Here is a 19,377-nt window from a genome sequence, read left to right on the forward strand (position 1 = left end):
TGCCATTAGAGTGTGAATGTGTGTCCATAGACGGCCTTGTGATTGGAAAGCACTTCGAACCTTAATGAAAGTATGGCCAGAATTAGCCTGCACTTGTACCTCGGTTTGTAGAAGAACTTGTACTGGATCAGAAGGGTGAACGCAAACATGACAGCTCCTTGAATGGCCATGGCAACCAGGTTTTTCCCAGTCATGTTCCAACTCAGAGGGTCTTCGAAGCGATCTTCACCTAAAACAGTAAAAAGATATTTAAGAAAAAATAACAAAAGAAACACAGTATTAGTCCAAGGTCTATCATCCCCATCAACACTTGGAATTGTTGTACCAAATTTTTCAAATTATAAAAAAAGTTTTATCTCGATATTTCATATTCACCCCTTTCACACTACAATGGTAATTTTTTTTGTGCAGTACAATGTACTGTACATGACAACTGGACGTCACCCATAAAAAATGGCTCGGACAAAATAAAATAAATTTCGCTGACATTTTTTCATGATACGGACGCCGCCATGTTGGAACCAGATAACGCTAGTAAGCAGCGATTGGTTCAAGTCGGAGAAGTAGAATAGAAGTCAATGCTACGATTCTTTTAGAACTTAACATTTATAAGTACTCGTTGTTTCATGGGAAGTATGTTTAAATGGATGGGAGGGAGGTGTTATTTTAACTTGTGTCTTCTTCGTTTTTAATTGAAAAACACTTTGAGCTGCAATAATATGAGAAGCGCTTTTTTTGTCAATAAAGTTTGATTTGATTTTAGTGGGTACTTCCTGTTTGGGATAATGAGGGGGGAGGGGCACTCCAGTTCTAATGAACAGCCATTGTTTCAGAATTAGTTGAATTCACGTTAATTTGGTAAACTATTCTTTGACTTCCGACTCGGTTAAGAATTGTTTATAAAACTATGAATCCAGAAGAAAAAATATGCAAAAAAAACCCAGAAAACTAACACTTTGAACATTTTTTTTTTATTTTTAAAGGTAGTAAAATATAGGTGAAATGTATTGTTTACTTGTCAAAAAGTATTTTTGTCTAAGTGACTTTCATCTGAGGCAGAGAGAACACCACGCTAACAATTTGGGATCCTTTCCTCTCTCAGCCTGTAGAAGCTTTGGGCTGGAGGGAGGGCAACTGAAGAGACAAGAAAAAAAAAAAAAAAAAAAACGCTTTCAGTCTCATTCTCTGGTAAATAGCCCCCTCTCCACACTACCTCTTTTAAGTTGTGATTGCTTTTCTCTCCCTGCTCTCCGGCACCGCCGCAAATGATTCCTCAAACCGCTATTTCCTTCCCCATCTCTCGCCAGATAAGACTCCCCCCCTTCCACTTTCATGTTCCTCTTCGCCTCTTGATGGCCTCCTCAACCCCCGGCTCCACCTCTGCACACACCGTTCCCCTCTTTTTTATATATATATATAAATTTCCCTCACGTGGCTAGAAGAGCCTCCATTGAGCCGTGCTGCTGGTCAAATATTTTTCCGCCTGAAGAGCTAGTATTTTGAATAACGTAATATCAGTGTTTCTTCGGGGAGAGGGCTTTTGTGGAACTACTGCAGAGTTAATTTCTCCAGCCACTGGTACAGCAACAAGGATTTCTTTTTTTTTTTCTTCTTATGATGTGGTCCACATTGTGTTTTCCTCGCTGTGAATGCTTTTTTGCAAACCGTGACAAATGACATGCATTATACCACACATAATTCTCTGTATAAGTGGCAGAAGAAGATAGTAGGAGCGAAGAAAACAGGAAAAAAAATGGAATCCAGGATACATAGTCGACCAAATTACTTATGCAAATGACAAAATGATGTTTTTCTTGTTTATTGAATTACTAGGAAAAGTTGAGTTGGTGAAATAAACTGAAATTGGACACATTTTTCTGAGGATATTTTACAATTTTTTTTAACTCCACATTTGACTCTTCTTGGTATCTTTCTCACTACATATCAAAAACAAATTCTCATAAAACAACAACTTTTGACCCTCCCCCACCGGCTGAGAAGCTGCTACAAACCCCCCACTCTACCCTTCTGGTCATGATAATTTTATTAAAAAAAACACTTTCTTTTAAATTTTCCCTTTTCTGATGGTTCAATCTCCATAGCAACCATTAAATTTTTTAATTACCTGGCAGTGACGAACATTTTTATGTATTGTTTAGAAGAATCGGAAAAAGTAAATTTTTGAATTTCCTTGGCAACCAATGTTTTTTTTGCAAACCACATTCCTAAAATGGTCATAGTGTATGTTATATTGTTTCTTTCAGCTTAAGTCATTTATTTACAATATAAAATGTCTGAGTAACAGGAAAACGCCACTTGTGCACGGATAGGTCGCTACGCTAACACCGTTCAAAATCTACAAATTAATTTCCAACATTTTCTTTCCTCAAGTAGCATCTCAATGATACTCGAGGAGTTAGAAGGCAATTGAGTTTAAATTTGTAGAAGGTAGTAAAAGTGTTTTTAAGGAAAATTCAAGCTTCAGCTTCAGTGAAATTTTATGTAGATTCCTTAAGAGATTTGTGGATCTTTTTTTTTTTTTTTGGACAGTTTCGCCCGTTGTGACGTCAGTACGGAGTACTAGGTAAGTCTACATTTTATATAGTGTTGACAGGGGTGAGATTTTCGCTCAAAGTCGCAGTAAAAAAGAACAATTACAAGAGCAATATGCTCTCTGCAGTCCAGAAACTGAAGGTTTGATGCTGATGTAAGAAAACGATATCGGATTGGAAATTTTCCATTCGGAAAATGCTGCTGCGCATCATTTTTTCATTTGTCTTTCTGTCTGTGTACTCCTATTAAAAGAGATTTCCCGCCTTAGGTATTGCTCAAGGGGAAAGCAGCTGCATTTCCTCACCATCATGCTGTCAGTCTTTAGGTCTCCTCACAACACTGTAACTAAAAGCATCATTAAAAGTAGTTTTTGTTTCATATTTTGCTGCATTTTTGCATCAGTCGATTAAATTCTCTGAATCAGTTCCTTTCAAAACTCAGGATCACAGTCGGATTTATTTGAACAATATAAATAAAATGTTTTTGTATTTTCTAACATTTTTTGGTGTGATTTAGTAGTGACAATGTTAAAAGGTGGAGCTTGAAAGTTTAAAACTCTGGTGTTTACGATGAAAACTTACAGAAACTTTTATTTTTTTGGCTTCAAATATTCAAATCTCAATGTTTTGGGAAAAAAAATATTTAATTTTATAAAAATAAATTTTTGGTAGAAATAATTTTTGAATTAAAATAATTATTTTTAAAAAGTCATATTTAAGCATAAGTGGCAACATTTATGTAAAAAATGACTTAAATCCAGATAAAAATTTAATGCAAAAATACATTTCTTAAATTTCAAATGAGTTAAAATCAGCTCAAGAATAAGTGAAATATAATATTTCCAAACATTAAAAATATTTGCTGATTTCTGCTGTGGTGCTTTGGGATGTTTAGGTGTTGAGTCACAGAACCAACTTAGAAAAGTAAAAATAAAACGTGCCTTAAATAACACATTTTTTCAAATATCAAAAAAAGGAAGATTTTTTTTGTTACTTTAGCTACCCTTTTGCTTTTAAATAAATAAAAGTATAAATAGAGAAGTTGGAAATCATATCAATTTAAATAGATTTTGGGGGATTTTATGTCGGTTGGCAATACTGGAAGATAAGTATTGTAAAACTTTAATGGTAAAACCAGCAGTTTGTACAAAAAAAAAGCTCATTATAAACATATTATAAGTGAATCTTTGCAGTAATGAACAAAAATCATGTTTAAACATGAGCTAAATAAATGAGATTTGTTAAATTTAGCAAAAATAAGTTTCGTAGAAAAGATACATTTTTTCACTCAACAAAAATAATGCAAAAATTACTTTTTTGACATGTATGAAAACTGTACTGGCAAAAACATACATATACATACTTATCATTAAAAATGGCGCTTGAACCCACATTGCCAAATGCAATGTGTTTGTAACTTAAAAACCCACTAAAATAAAAATGGTCCTTTTTGCGTTTTTATTGTCTTCTTGTAGCATTTTCTCTCACTAAATGACCTTTATAAAATAATTTACGATGAAAGTTTCTGAGTATTTCTTAATTCAGATTTTGCTGGATGAGAAAACTGGATGCTTGAAAATGCTCAGACGAGTGACACAGCTACTGAAGTGGGCGTGGCAAAGCCTCCCCTCCCCCTGGCGCGTTTACACTTGTGTCGGAGACATGATGAGCGTTCAACATTCGTGCTGTAGCGAATTTTCATTCTGACTCAAAGCCGTATGACTGGATTAATCCAATATCTCTTGTTGTTATTTTAGAGCCGCTAATGTTAGCTTGAGGCTATAAGCTACATTTCATTTTAGCTAAAAACGTACTCAATAAACACATTTTTTTTACATACTGTAACTTTTCAACTATTAACACGATCAACATAAATCCAGTAGCTTCTGAAAGAGAAAAGCAGCTACTAAAAGGGGCGTGGCAAAGTCTCCTCTAAACGCACCATGGCGCCCCTCCCCCATCGCTCTCCGTGATGGGGGAGGGGCGGGTTTCTCTGTGTCAACAGTCCCAGAATTGTATTTCTAATGAACTAGTGCCGCTGTGCATAAAATATGTCATATTTATTTTTCCTATTTTAGCTAAAAACATATAATAAACCCTTTAACACCTGAGGCATTGCCAGTGAAGCGTAAACGCAAAATATTTAACAAACTTTAACTTTTCAACCGCTAAGCGTTAAAACAGGTGTCAAACAAAATCATATAATTATTTAGTAAAATTGTCAAAATTATACAAGTTAGAATTTATCTCAAATTAACATCAGGCCATTAATAACAATAAAGTAAAATGATCTGAAGGGCCAAATGTAATTACACGGAGGGCCGGATTCGGCCCCCGGGCCATGTGGGTTAAAAAATCACAGGGAATAATAGAAAAACTATAGTTGGAGTGGGACTTAAAGGCGTGAAGTGAAGTGTGATGTAACTCACCAAAGTTACTATATATCGTCGCCATGATCTGGTTTCTGGCCATGTCCATGAGTCCTCTGCCCAGACAGAAATGAGGGAAAACCAGCAGCACCTGCTTCACGATGTCGTTGATGTAGGTGATGTTCTGTTCATCAAAAATGGAGAGAGGAAACAAAAACGGGAGTTTAGGAACTCATATAAAGAGATTCCGGCGCTCTGGAGAAACCGCGCGGATAATTAACAAACATCTTGCGCTTCATTTGCACGCTGAGCGATGTTTTGTTGCGGAGCTCCAAATGTTCTGCTCGGGGAGCCCAGGATGAATGGACCCGTCCCGGAGCCGGGTTCCACGGAAGCGCCGGCGCCCGTACTGTGTGATGGGTGAGGAGGGAGGCGGCGAGAGCGCGTGCAAAAACACAAATAAATGAGCTGATGTTCAGGAAAACAGATGCTCATCTTTATAACGGAGGAGCGCCCAGAGACTTCCGATAAAAGCAGTTTGTATCTGCCTCTTTTTTTTAAACTTGCACACATAAACACAAAAGTTTTCTAAGCCTGTTTTTGCCCCAACATGTTTTTTTTTTTGCAATGCAATTAGGTGTCAGTCTGGGGAAACCAATATAATAATGACAAATGAGCACAAACCGCCGGAGCTGGAGCAAACAACTGCAAAAAATGAGGAAAAAAAGGGGAAAAAAAGAAAAAAAGGCTTTAGTTTGTGATTCCAAACCAAATGTATGCATTGAATAAAATCCCTCAATGCAGCACGGTCTTTAGAGATGTTGGAGAAGACAAAAAAAAGAGTTACAATTTAACTGCAATGGCTAAAATTGCAATTTTTAAAATTTTGCTGCATATGTTTACTTTATTCATTTATTTATTGCTTATTAATATTATACTAGTTTTAGAAATGTCTTAATATCAACTAATGCACCTTTAGGAAGTAGTTTTAAATCAATTAATTTCAACTTCTTGCTTTTTTAATGACTAAAAAAGTAAATTTTCATTCATTGTTAGTAAATAAACGACTAAATGATGCACTTTTTATGTTATATTTATTAAATTAATGACCTAATGATGCCATTTTCATTTATTTTTTTGAAATTGATGACTAAATGATGCACTTTTAATGTAATATTTATAAAAATAATGACCTAATTAAGCACTTTTTGTTTATTATTTTTATATTAATGACTATATGATGGATTTTTTATGTAATATTTATAAAAATAATGACCTAATTAAGCACTTTTTGTTTATTATTTTTATGTTAATGATTATATTATGGATTTTTTATGTAATATTTATAAAAATAATGACCTAATTAAGCACTTTTTGTTTATTATTTTTATATTAATGACTATATGATGGACTTTTTATGTAATATTTATTAAAATAATGACCCAATGATGCATTTTGTATGTATTATTTTTATATTAATGACTATTTGATTTACTTTGTATTTAATATTTATAAAACAATGACCTAATGATGCACTTTTTATGTAATATTAATAAAATTAATGACCTTATTATGCACTTTGTATTTATTATTTTATATTAATGACTATCTGATTCACTTTTTATGTAATATTTATTAAATTAATGACCTAATGATGCACTTTTTATTTATTATTTTTATATTAATGACTAAATGATGCACTTTTTATGCAATATTTATAAATTAATGACCAAATTATGCACTTTTCATTTTTATATTTTTTAAATAATGACCAAATGACGCACTTTTTATATGTTTTTTTAATGACCTAATTATGCTTTTTTTATTTTTAAAAATAATACCCGAATGCTGCACTTTTAAAGTAAATACTGACCTAATTTTCAATTTTAACATATTTGTTGTAAATTACCAGCACTTGTAAAGCGATAACCAACTAAGCCACTTTTTTTTACTAGTTGATGTTCCAAAATATCTCCTTTGTTTTAACTGAATGATGCCCTGACACTGACATCCGTCTGTCCGTCCATCTGAAGATGCATGGATGCTTTCAGTAGAACCCGAGTACAGATCAGGTTGGTGCAGTTACGGTTGAAGCTAAGTGGGGGATTTCCAGATGTCTTCAATGACCGTCCCACAATTGATTCATGGACGTAGGTTGCGAGGGCAAAGACATGACTTTTTCATGACTTTGCTGACATGAGGTGTTGGGGACAAGAGCACAGATCCTCTGTAAATTAATAACCAAGAAAAAAAGTAAAAAAAAAAACACATAAAAAAGCAGAAATTGAGGACAAAATTTAGATCAGGTAAATTTAACCACAGGCTTTTATGACACACATTTATTACCCGTTTTAAAAACAGTGGTAACCTGATCCCACATGATCAATCTTCAGCCCCCCCTCCCTCACATGTACCAACATCTAGGTCATTGGGAAGGAGGCGCTCTAACTCCATATCCTCCCCTTGTGGAAGGTGTGCAGGATGACTCCGTCCTTCTTCCACGAGGAGGTGATGTCATCACCATCAGGACCCGGTAATTAAACGGCGTTGGAGCAAAGCCGTTGATGACTAATGAGCTTAGCAATGTTCCTCTTGTTTGTGTTTTCTCTTCTGCTTGAAGACTAAAATAATCTTTCTGAGTCACAAAGATTGCACTTGACTTCTTAGATTAAAATCCTATATTTTCATTACATTTCTTGTAATTTACAGCACTTTTATATAGCTTTGATTTAGAATGGAAAAGTAAAATACTAGCAGTGTGTTTTATAATCCAGAGCGCCTTATAAATGGATTAATGCTGGTTCATGTACTGATGTCGAAGCAGATTTTTAGAAATACGCGGAGTTCTATCAAAATGTCCAATTTCTTTTCTTTTCTTCTATAAGTTGCAAACAAGTTGTAAATACACTAGCGCGTCAAATGCGTCCAACAGTGTTTTTCAACGTTATTAACAAAGTTGGGAGTTAGCGTAGTCACAGTAATGTTTTTTACGTATATCAGAGGTTGGGTGCTATTGTAAGTATGCTAACATGGCTAATGAGGCTAACGTGTTGCGATGTCAAATTCTGTGGGATTTTTTTACGTGTAACTAGTACTATCAGTCTGTTTAATTTTAGTGTTGCAAACAAGATTGGGTTTTATTGTAAGTATGCTACGGCTAACGTAGCGGTGTCGGATTGTGTTTTGTTTATATGTCGCTAACAAGGCTGGAAGTCAAACTAGTCACTGTAATATTTCTTCTTACGTGTTTCAGACAAGGTTGGGTGTTATTGTGAATACGCTAACATAAGGACATGTAGATTGGAAGATTTTTTTAAACGTTACTAGCTAGATTGGGGGTTAGCATTGCCACAGTAATGTTTGTTTTAGCGGTATCAGACTGTGTTACAGGTGTTGTGAATATGCTAACACAGCTAACATTTACCGCCGTCAAACTTCTTTTTTTTCTTTTTTACAGGTCCTAAACAAGGCTAGAGTTATCAAAGTCACACTAGCATTTGTTTTAGCGGTAATAGATATTTGTTATGTTAATGAGTTGCTAACAAGAGTTTCCTTTTTTCTCTTCTAACATGCTAACGCATCCAACCCTGCAGCTGTGTCAAACTGTGTTTATTTACATGTTACTAAACAAGGACGGGAGTTAGCGTAATCACACAAGAGTTTATTTTAGTGTTTTTTACGTGTTGCAAACGAAGTTAGGTGTTATTGTAAGTACTCTAACGTGGCTAAAGAAGTGTGGTAATGCTAACGCGGCTAACTTTTTTTTTCTCTTTACGTGTCATAAACAAAGCCAAAGTTAGTAAAGTCACAGTAGCATTTTTTAGCTGTATCTCTCTGTTATGTTTAAAAGTAGAAAACAAGGCTTTGCATTTTTCTGAACATGCTAATGTAGCTAACCGCGTAGCGATGTCAGACTGTGTTTTTTAACATGTTACTAAACGAGGATGGGAGTTAGCATAATCACAGTAATGTTTGTTTTCGTAGTAACAGTCTGAACAGGTAGTGGTGAACACATATTGTAGATATGCTAATGTGGCTAACACGTAGCATGCTCCAGTCCCATTTAATAAACTTTGACTGACTTTTATGTCTCTTTTGTCTGGTCTAATGTGCCTTATTGTTTTATATAAATGACATAATTTTGAAAAAAGTCAATTTATTGACAGTGGACTTCTAATCTGGTACTACGGAAACTACAGTAAAAAACATTGTTAAGTAAAAGTGACCTTGAATGATGCAAAGACGTGACCTAATTTGTGTTAAAAGGATCACAGAAAGATCTGGATGCTCATCAAAGATCTCTCAGAGGCTCTTTCTGGAATCAGAAGCTATGAGTCATCGCTGAGTGATTGTTTTTGGTGACGCTCGCTGTGTTTGGGCTTATCTGGTCGATAGTGTGTCTTGTTCTTAGCCCTGTAGCGCAGATCTATTTAGTACATTTTATTGACTTTTACTTTGAAATGTAACTTTTTTTAGTTCTTGAAGTACTCCTCAATGAAGCAAAGAGTCGCCGCATTTCTTCTGCGATCTCCGAGTGGAAACATGGGCTCTGCTTCACGCCTGTGAGGCGGGCAGGGACTGATGTTCTCCGCGGGGAGTTGGACAGTCTGGTGGGGGTGGGGAGGAACATTTCGGTTTGGAGACAAAACTGGGGCACCAAGTCTGCACAAAAAAAAAAAAAAGTGCTGCTTCGCTTCCTCAGTCTGCTACTTTTTTTCAGAAACGTTGACGCGGGATCGGCATTCAACCTGTGCTTCGACACAGAAAAGCATCTGAGCCCCGAGGCTTTACTTTTGAGTGACGCCAACGAACAATACCGCCACAGAGGAGCAGGAAAAAAAAAAAGTGATGAGACAAAGCTTTGAAGCTGCACAAGTTGCGAAATGAAGAGGTTGGATTGAGCCGTCAAGTGTGGGACGAAATCCCCCCGGTGAACTGGAGCACACCGGAATCATGCCGACTTTAGCTATTTTGTCAAGAGTCTTCAAGTGTCGGCTTGTAGATTCACGTTGATCCGTCTGCCTCTTCTATCAGCAGTCAAACCCCAAGCCCGACTGAATGATTATACGTTACCTACGCCTCCCTGGAGTTTCCCAGCAACACTTGCTGTTCCCGTTAAACTGTAAAAAACGTCCCTTTATGCCGCCTGTGGGCGACGAGCGGGCCATTTAATTATCAGCAGTGGCACCTTTTATGAGGGACATGCTTCATTGGCACTGTTATAATAAATAAAGAGAATAAAGTTGTTTTTTTTATTTAAAAAATATAATAATGAAACCACAATAGAGATAGGAAGCAGCCTAGTTAAAAAACTGAAACCTCCCATTTCATCCCTGAGGTGAAACACTAGGCTGAGACGAAACTTTAAACCTTATCAGTGCCTGAAAAAGACTTGTTCGAATCCTGTAGCTCGACTTATCAGCATAACTTGGAAAAAACCCCCAAAAGAGTTAAATAGTAATCATGGAAGTTACAATTATTTTTTTATCCCCCAGTTATGCTTCTAAATCTTGGAAGCCTATCAGCTTTATTTAAACTTTTCAATTTGATTTTTATTCCAAAAAAAAAAAAAAAAAGTTACTTGATTGACAGCCCAGTCAACCCCCTCCTCCTTCTGTTCAAACCAAACTCTCCATTTCTTATTTAGCTCGTTTTTTTTCGGGGCGTCTTTGTCTTTTGATTCCTCCGAGACGAAAGCAGCTTGCGGTTAAAAAGAAGACTCGCTTAAAGATGAATGAAGGGAAGTTCTCCAAAGACCCAATTCTCAGTAAAAGATTGAACATTAAAGGGAGTGGGAGGGGGGGAGAACAACGCCTTTTGCGAAAATCCAGAAGGAGATGAAGGAGCCGCGGTTAATCGTCAAACCAGGTAGGTTACCGCCCACCGCCAAAGCGTGGTGCTTTCATCCGCGATTCAAGTCAATTAGCTGTTAACGTCTGTGAGTAACAAGATTTTTCAAGCAGAAAAATATGATATTTAACACTTTTAAAAAATGTACAAAATGTGTTGCATGATGCATGGATCACCAGAAATATTAGGGATTTTGCTCAATGTTGTAAGAAAAACACTCCGATTCAGACAGCTTATGGACAAAGGAACTTCCTGGAGATGTCCTACTTTTGCATCTCACTGGATCAGGCTTTTTTATGAACACATCCCACATATGCTAAATCAGGCTTATGGAATTCCAACATTGGGTAAAGTTTGTTCTTTTGCTGAAATAAAACAAATTGTTGCAGTTCCACACATGGCCACTAGAGGCTAGTTTCAAGAGAAAGTAGGGCTGAGTTGATAAAATCTATCTGAATTGATCTGAGCTTTTTAATCAATCCATAAAAGTAGAGATCAATCTAACGCATAAAGCTAAAGTCTACTAGCTTGATGCTAACGTATAATGGAATTTCCCATAAGACGGCTAATGCTAACGCTCGGTTGACCTAAACATGAATTGCAGACTAAATAAACATCTTTTTAAACTCACGGGCATTAATTTTCCAAACTCTTTTAAGGAAATACTTTTTAAAGTAAACATTTCTGGTCTAAAACAGTTTTTCTCATATTTTCTTCTTCCTTTGCAATAAGACGTAATACTATAGTGTGATCACCACCTAGTGGCCAAACTGAAACGCCCTCCAGATGAGGCACAACAATTGTTGGAGCTTCTATGTTTGAGAAACTGTATTCTGTTAACAATCTCTTTATTTTTTAAGTATTTTTTTTTTATTACTAATATGTCTTATTGCATCGAATTAATATGGATATCTTCAATAGATTATGAATGTATTTCTAAAGAAATGTGTCTAAATGTGTAAACCGTGTAAACTCAAAATTGAATTAAATCAAATTAAAATGAGTGGATCAATTTTTATACTTTATTCCCAACTAATCAACCATTTCCAACATGTTGTTGAATTATGCAGAGTAAATTTCACCTATCGCAGGTTACTTTTAGCTTTACTAACCCTAAGGGAATAATCCAACCTTGTTAATAATGTAATTCTAACCGATAAACTAACAACTACTTTGGCCTCCGTAGCATAGACTGCATCCACTGTTTCCCATCAGACAGTGACAATTAGTGAAAAAGTGACTTACTTCATCATCAAAGATCTCCATGACAAAGGTGGCCACGCTGCCATTGATCCCGATGAAGAGGTTGACGCAGGTCAGCACCACGTACGCCGTGCTTGGCACCGTAAAGATGAAAGACGCCGGGTACATCATGGGGGTGATGGCCCACCTAAAGAACACGGACACTCAAACTCCACCATTTTTGACTCAAAAAAGTGAAAAACATTGATAAAACGGGGCGAGGGAGGTGGTATACACTTTGGTCCGCACTCATTAAAATAAAATCTATTAGGGTTAATAGTTGTGGCAAGTATCAAATAAGCAGTTACTGAGTCGGTGCTATTTTCATTTCATGAATTTAGAATAGCAGGTCAGCTGAGCTATTCCATGACACCGCCAGCCTCGGCTGCTTATTTGCAAGTCAAATTAGTGACCCATAAAAGCGTAGCAAAATAAATGCCGCCTACACTTGGCAGCCAGTAGATCAAGTTGTTTGGGAGTTGATGAAACGAGACCCTGATGGGGGTTTCATGGTGGCACTGCCGAGCCCCTTTCCAAAATATGAGCCCTGCGCATGATTTTAGATGATATATTCTTTATGGTACATTTTTGCAAATATCTATGATGGTTTGATCTAACTCAGAGGCGAACGGTTGTTATTTAATGCATTGGTTCTAGTTCTTCTGTGATCAACCGTCAGCAAGTTTGAAGACGTTTTATTGTGAAATTTGCTCATAAACGGGTATCAATAAAGACTAGGTCTTTAAACTCAGTTTTTAGTGTTTTTTTTCTATGCAAGTTGCTAACAAAGTGACAACATTTTAATGTATTTTTGAAATATGTAGGACAAAAATATGTATTTTTTTAATTTATGTGACAATTGTCAAACAATTAAACATATTTTATGCTAATGACATGTTCTCCTTGTTTTCATAGATTTTTTTTTTTGAAAAGTTACACATTTTCTAAAGTCTTTGTTCAATGCTTAGACTTGTTAGTTATCAATGTATTTGTTAAAGATGCAAACAATAACCCTGTGATCAACCATTTGTACGTTGGTTGGCATTTTATTGTGAAATTTACTTATTAATTGGTATCAGTAAAGTTCTGGTCTTTAAACTCAGTTTTAGTGTGTATTTGGATGCATTCTGATGATACTGTTGTGTTGCTGCCCCTCAAAGTTGCACATCTTCTAATTGCTTTATTCAGTGTAAAAACCTGCTAGGTATTAAAGTATTTGTTTAAAATACAGCAATAATCCTATTATCTATTGTTAGCAGATTTTACTGGGAAGTTTCAAATTGGCTGGAATTATATGACACCCAAGCCTCGTTTCCACTTAGTGGTCCGGTAAGGTCTGGTCCAGTGAGGAGTGGTACGGTATGGTCTGGTAAGGAGTGGTACGGTCTGGTCCAGTAAGTAGTGGTAGAGTATGGTCCGGTAAGGAGTGGTACGGTCTGGTCCGGTAAGCAGTGGTAGAGTATGGTCCGGTAAGTAGTGGTAGGGTATGGTCCGGTAAGCAGTGGTAGAGTATGGTCCGGTAAGGAGTGGTACGGTCTGGTCCGGTAAGCAGTGGTAGAGTATGGTCTGGTAAGTAGTGGTACGGTCTGGTCCGGTATGAACTGATACGATCTGGTCCAGCAAGGAGTGGTACGGTCTTTTCCAGTATGGAGTGGTACGGTCTGGTCCAGTAAGGAGTGGTAGGGTATGGTCCGGTAAGTAGTGGTACGGTCTGGTCCGGTATGAACTGATACGGTCTGGTCCAGCAAGGAGTGGTACGGTCTGTTCTAGTAAGGAGAGGTACGGTCTGTTCTAGTAAGGATTGGCACGGTCTGGTTTAGTTGGTTCTGGCGAGTGTTTCCACTCAGTTAAGCCTCGCCTCCTCCGAGGAGTTTGGTTTCACAGTGCGTGGTGTCGACCGCTAGCGTGTCATTGCGTCATTATGATGCGATGACTTGAAAAGCAATAACAATTGAGGTCATCCAGCAACTCGTCTTTTGCTTTACTATTTGTACATTGTGCACAATAGCAATGTATTGCTGGCAGCTAAGATGAAAGCCGCTGTAAAAAGGAGAAGGAAACGCTATCTTGAAGCCTTCTCACGGGCGGCCGTGGTGCAGTGGTGGGGCGGTCGACTCCTGATCAGAAGTGAGCTGGTTCGACTCCGCCTTGCCCGCCCATGTGTCGAAGTGTCCTTGGGCAAGACACTGAACCCCGAATTGCCTCTGGTGGGAGGTTGGCGCCAGTGTTCGGCAGCGGAGCCACCACCAGTGTGTGAATGTGTGTGTGAATGGGTGAATGGGTCTGTGACTGTGAAGCGCTTTGGGCCCTTGAAGGAGGGTAGAAAGCGCTATACAAGTATACGCCATTTACCATTTACCATTTCTAATATCATCATCGCTTTCTCCTAATCAATGTGTGCCTACAATCGTCCCGTTCTATTTTTCTATGAACCCGCATTTGGCTTTTACTTTAACACGTGTCGAATGCCAGTAGTGTACCTAGAATTAGGCTTAAAGCGGAATGGTGGAAGTGTGAGGGTTTAAGTTTGTTTGTTGAATCATGTTTGTTGACATATTTGGTTTTTATACTAACCTAGAAGTTCTCTGTTTACAGTGGTGTCTTTTAGTCAAATCTGAAGCCATCTTGCTTAAATATTAGGTTTGTTATAAAATAAAAAATGGTAAATTTCGATTAAAATGATGAAACTAAGGCTCAATGAGGTTTTGATTAATTCTAAAAGTAACTTAACCAATAAAGCCTTCCATTTTAAAGAAGCAAACACTTGTCAAGAAGACATGAATGAATTGTGACATTCTAAAACTTCTTTGCTACATTATTAATAAGAAAATAAATAAAGTGTAATATGTACTTACCCATACATAACAAGCAGCAGAATGAGTGCAGGAAGGTTTGGAGGGGAAACGTAGGCTTTTTGTTGAAAGCAGATAAAGATCACAACCACCAGAAAACAGGGGATGATGTAATTGCACTGTCAAAACAATGATAAAACAAAATTAAACTCTACAGGACATTCACGAATGCATTAGCGTGTTTTTGATCATGTCTTCTTCTGTTTCCTCTTTTTTTTCCGCCTCTCCAATCTGACTGAGTACAAAATCGACAAATGACTTTTTAATTAGCTCTTGACTGGATCCAGCTTTGAGTCTCTGTAATTGAGTGAATCACAAACCCGTGTGGTTCTTCTCTTTAAAGGGTCTGATTGCTTAGATACTCAACTGAATAGCTGGACTTTGATTTCATGATTTTGTTTTGGCAATTCTCTTTCATTAAAGCACTGAAAACTACTGTTTAAACACAGCAAGTTAGAAAAAAAATGATATAGTGACTAATCAGGAACACAAATGACACTAAAGTTTTTATTGTAAAATACTAAAAAAGGGAATTTCATGTTGTTGAAATCTTCAACCTATGTACTTGTACACTAGTAACATAATTGTTGTTGCTCCAAATGGATATTTTCAATCTATTTGAACATCTTGCTCCTCCCCCCACTGTTTGTTTTAAGCTGTTTTACATGACGCCCCTCCCCCACTGAAACAAGGTCACATGATTATTTCAAATCTCACAGGTGGAATCCTATTGGCAGAGCAGGCCAGCAGGTTGACATTGTCATTTTGGTGTGAAGAAAACCTCCCGTAAAGCTCCACCCCATCTCCCACATCAAAATTTAACCAAGTATTTTTCGGATCACAAGAAAAATCTTTTCATTTTTAATTTTTTCATGTTTTTTTTTCTGTAATTCAAGGTTCTTACTGAGCCCCGACATCCAATGTTTGAAACGTTTGATTTACAGATTTTGTAGAACCCACTATCCTGCCCATTCTCGCTCGTCATTTAAGGAAGTATGGTTCCCCTCCGCAACACTTTTTGACGTTTTGTGTGTCCCCTAACTCCTTGTTTTTTGACCTGCTCACTCTTTGCTTTCTGGCATGCTGGTTGTCGGGTCCCGAACCTTTGGAACATGGTACCGGACGAGTTAACGGACACGGAACCAGTACCAGTACCTTGTTAAGTTAGCCGTTCTGTAGGCCAATATCATTCCAGAGGTTGTAGAAGATGTAAGGCACACTCCTACGATGTCCGGTCAAGTTGACACAAGCAAATAATAAAACTTGTCAGTGATGCTTAACCCTTGTGCTACCTTATGGGGTCCAGATGACCCCAACCTTAAATTGATGTGTTGTCCCTCCTATGACAAAGTTGGACAGTAACTAATGTCTGTTGTGGACACCAGTGAAAATCAACAATCATTTAAAAAAAAATAAAGTTCAGTGCACAGTCTTGTGGGGTCCAGATGACCCCACTCCCAGCATCAAAATATCTAGGATAGCACAAGGGATAAGTGCTTTTGATTTGAAGTGTACTGTGCAGTGTCAATGAGTCAGGTATTCCTTATGAGTGCAGATGGTTTTTGTAGGTTTCTATCCTTTGTGCTATCTTAGGTATTTTGATGTTGAGAGTGGGGTCATCTGGACCCCACAGGACAGCGCACTGAACTTCTTGTTTTTAATGATTTTTTTAGTTTCACTGGTAACCATGGCAGACATGAAATCCTATCCACTTTCATCCACATTTGTCATGGGAGGGATAACATGTCAATGTAAGGGTCGGGTCATCTGGACTCCATAAGATACCACAGGGGCTAATGGTTCGAAGGGGAGAAGTGGGAGGTATGTTCGTGGTTAGTAAGTTGTTAATTGGTGTGGATAGTAAGGTTTACAGGTCATGGATATCCAGTTGTGCAGCCAGGACCGTGGAGGTCCCTTCCCTTGATGCTTGAGCAGTACTAGGGTACTAGGTTAGGGGTCCGGTACAACCAAGGGTTGGGGACCCCTGATTAGCATGTGCATTTTTCCCTGAGTGGGCCGGGTACCAAACAGCCGTCGGACCAGTACTGGATCACGACCCGGAGGCTGGGGACCCCTAATTTAATGGGAACAGCCAGCACGTCAAAAAACGACTAGCTGGGGACGCCCAAAACATCAAAAAGTGACACAGAGGGGCCTGAACCATACGTCCATATACAACAAGTTGGGAATGAGAATTGTTGTACTTTCAGGTGGCTTTCCAACAAGCTCAGTCTTAATTGGTGAGAGTGGTTGCCATAGAATTAATAACTCAGACTAACTCAGACCAATGACTTTATACTGACGACCCTGGATGGCAGTCTCAGAATTGTGCAAAAACGACAACTGAATTGACTTAATTTGGTTGGAGCCGAAAGACAACCCTTTTCTATGGATGATATCACAGTCACATGGTCTACTTTTCATGCAAACCTCGCAATGATGTAACATACGCGCCACTGACTGCTATTGTGGGAGTCAATAAAATCTGCGACTTTTGGGTGAGAAGAATAGTCACCCAATCTCACCTTGACGGTACACATGCTACTATTCCTTGCCACAACAGAAAAACTCAAAATCCATGCGTCTCATTTGACCGATTTCCGCAGGATTACCACAGTCAAATGAAACTGATCCTAACAGACTCTGTAGTGAACATTTTGTGTCAGGTAGGCTAAAAAAAACCCAGATCTGACCTGTGGCAGACCCGACAGCACAGAGGGAACTGATCAACACTATTTGTTAGACTCCTTCAGTGTGACTCCCAAAATGGAGGGGAGAGTGTGTGATTGGCCTCCTTTAATTAGTACTCCATACATTAACCATTTTAATCTCATTTTCATACCACGTACTATAAAACTGTTTCATACGCATCCTCTGACCGGCTCCGCTGGCGTATTCGTTTTCCACTCGGGCCGTGTTTCTCCGCCCTTCATGACAAGTGTCCCGGTGCCGTTCCTTTAGCAGAGTGCCTGATGAAATGTTTATTTCCATTATGCCTGAGGGAAAGTCCCGGTAAGCCTGTTGAGCATGACCAGCAGGGGCAGCTGCTGTCGATAATTACGCCTCAGCCAATAACTGTTGCTCAGGTGAAGCTTCTCCCAGAAGCCAGCAATGTCAACGCTACATTATCAATTACAGCTGGTGGATCCCTTTCACATGTAGCCTCAGGCGGAAATAAAACCTTCAGAATAGCTGCATATCACATCATAAAAACAGTAAAAAACAGCAGCGTCGAAAGCTGGATTTGGACGTGAGCCACCACAGCATATGTTTTAGGTTTTAATTAGATTTAATGTATCATTTAATAAAGATGAAATCCTAAAGCGCACCTGGGGAGAGCAGAGAGCATTTGGGAGCTGTAAAAACGGGCTGACAAAATGGGCACTTACTATGTCCCAGGTAAAACTGGCGATCCAGTAGATCGCCGGGTTTACTCCGCTGACGAACTGCAGATGCTTGGCTTTGCTGACCCGTTCCTGGATGAGGAAGAGGACGAAGCTGGCGGGGATGAAGGACATGGCAAAGATGACACAGATGGACACCACCACGTCAGATGAAGTGGAGGCCCTGCCATTCATAAGAAGAAAAACGGACGTTAGAAGCAGGAAATTAATAGAACTGGAAGTTGACCAGAGATCATCCAAATAATAATATTTATTTAGCATTTTTATGGAGTTGTAAAAAAATATAACATTTTAAGAGTTTTTACATTTAGGAATATCAATTTGATATGCAAAAGTACTATACAGAATTTAATAGCAGAGTATTCGTAAAAAGAATTCTCTGTCCCTCCATGATTTTGCCACGTTGCGAATTGACCTATTTACATGATTTCAACCAATTCAACTAATCATCGCAACTTTCCTGCACCTTTGGCCTAAAACTCCAGGTTCTCAAACCTGGTTTTGCTACCCTAACCCTTTACTGGTTCCGCGTCCAATACCGCATACGGTAAGCCTTATGATACCGAGTATGATACTGTGTACGATACACCGTGGATAACACTTAAGAACCATGTAAGATACACCATACAATACCGCGTATGATAACGCATCCCGAGGGTTGAGTACAAAACATCAAGTTGAGGACACCCAAAACATCAAATAGTGCCACGGTGGCCCGACCCACATGTCCATATATGAGGAGTTGGGAGTGAGAATGTGTAGTGTAAACATATTCTGTTGATAGTACTCTCTTGTTAATGCCAGCTTATATATATATATAAATGAAAAATATAGGTGGAATACCAAGGCAGTGTCTGAATTGTCTCGTGTGTTTAAAGACTATATAGCGCAGGACTATCTAGTTCTCTAAATTTTTCACGATATTCAGACACACGGCAGCAAACTTTTTTTTAATTGAATATATGTTACCTGTTCCCTGAGGTTAAAACCTAATAAGTAAATGGTAAATGGTAAATGGCGTATACTTGTATAGCGCTTTCTACCCTCCTTCAAGGGCCCAAAGCGCTTCACAGTCACAGACCCATTCACCCATTCACGCACACATTCA

The 19,377-nt window shown here is 38.1% G+C and overlaps 1 protein-coding gene across 1 annotated transcript in view; it reads right to left on the bottom strand.

Annotated features, from left to right (window-relative positions):
• The window catches only part of LOC112156111 (phospholipid-transporting ATPase ABCA1), a gene marked incomplete in the record, with an annotated part of 201,468 nt that overhangs the window by 48,880 nt on the left and 133,211 nt on the right, over positions 1-19,377 (bottom strand). The window contains 5 exon segments of the mRNA XM_024288273.2: positions 100-229; positions 4,982-5,105; positions 12,017-12,161; positions 14,869-14,984; positions 18,255-18,432. Of these exon segments, the coding sequence (XP_024144041.1) occupies positions 100-229; positions 4,982-5,105; positions 12,017-12,161; positions 14,869-14,984; positions 18,255-18,432 (693 nt within the window).

This window comes from Oryzias melastigma, linkage group LG18 (assembly GCF_002922805.2).
Source record: "Oryzias melastigma strain HK-1 linkage group LG18, ASM292280v2, whole genome shotgun sequence".
NCBI lineage: Eukaryota > Metazoa > Chordata > Actinopteri > Beloniformes > Adrianichthyidae > Oryzias > Oryzias melastigma.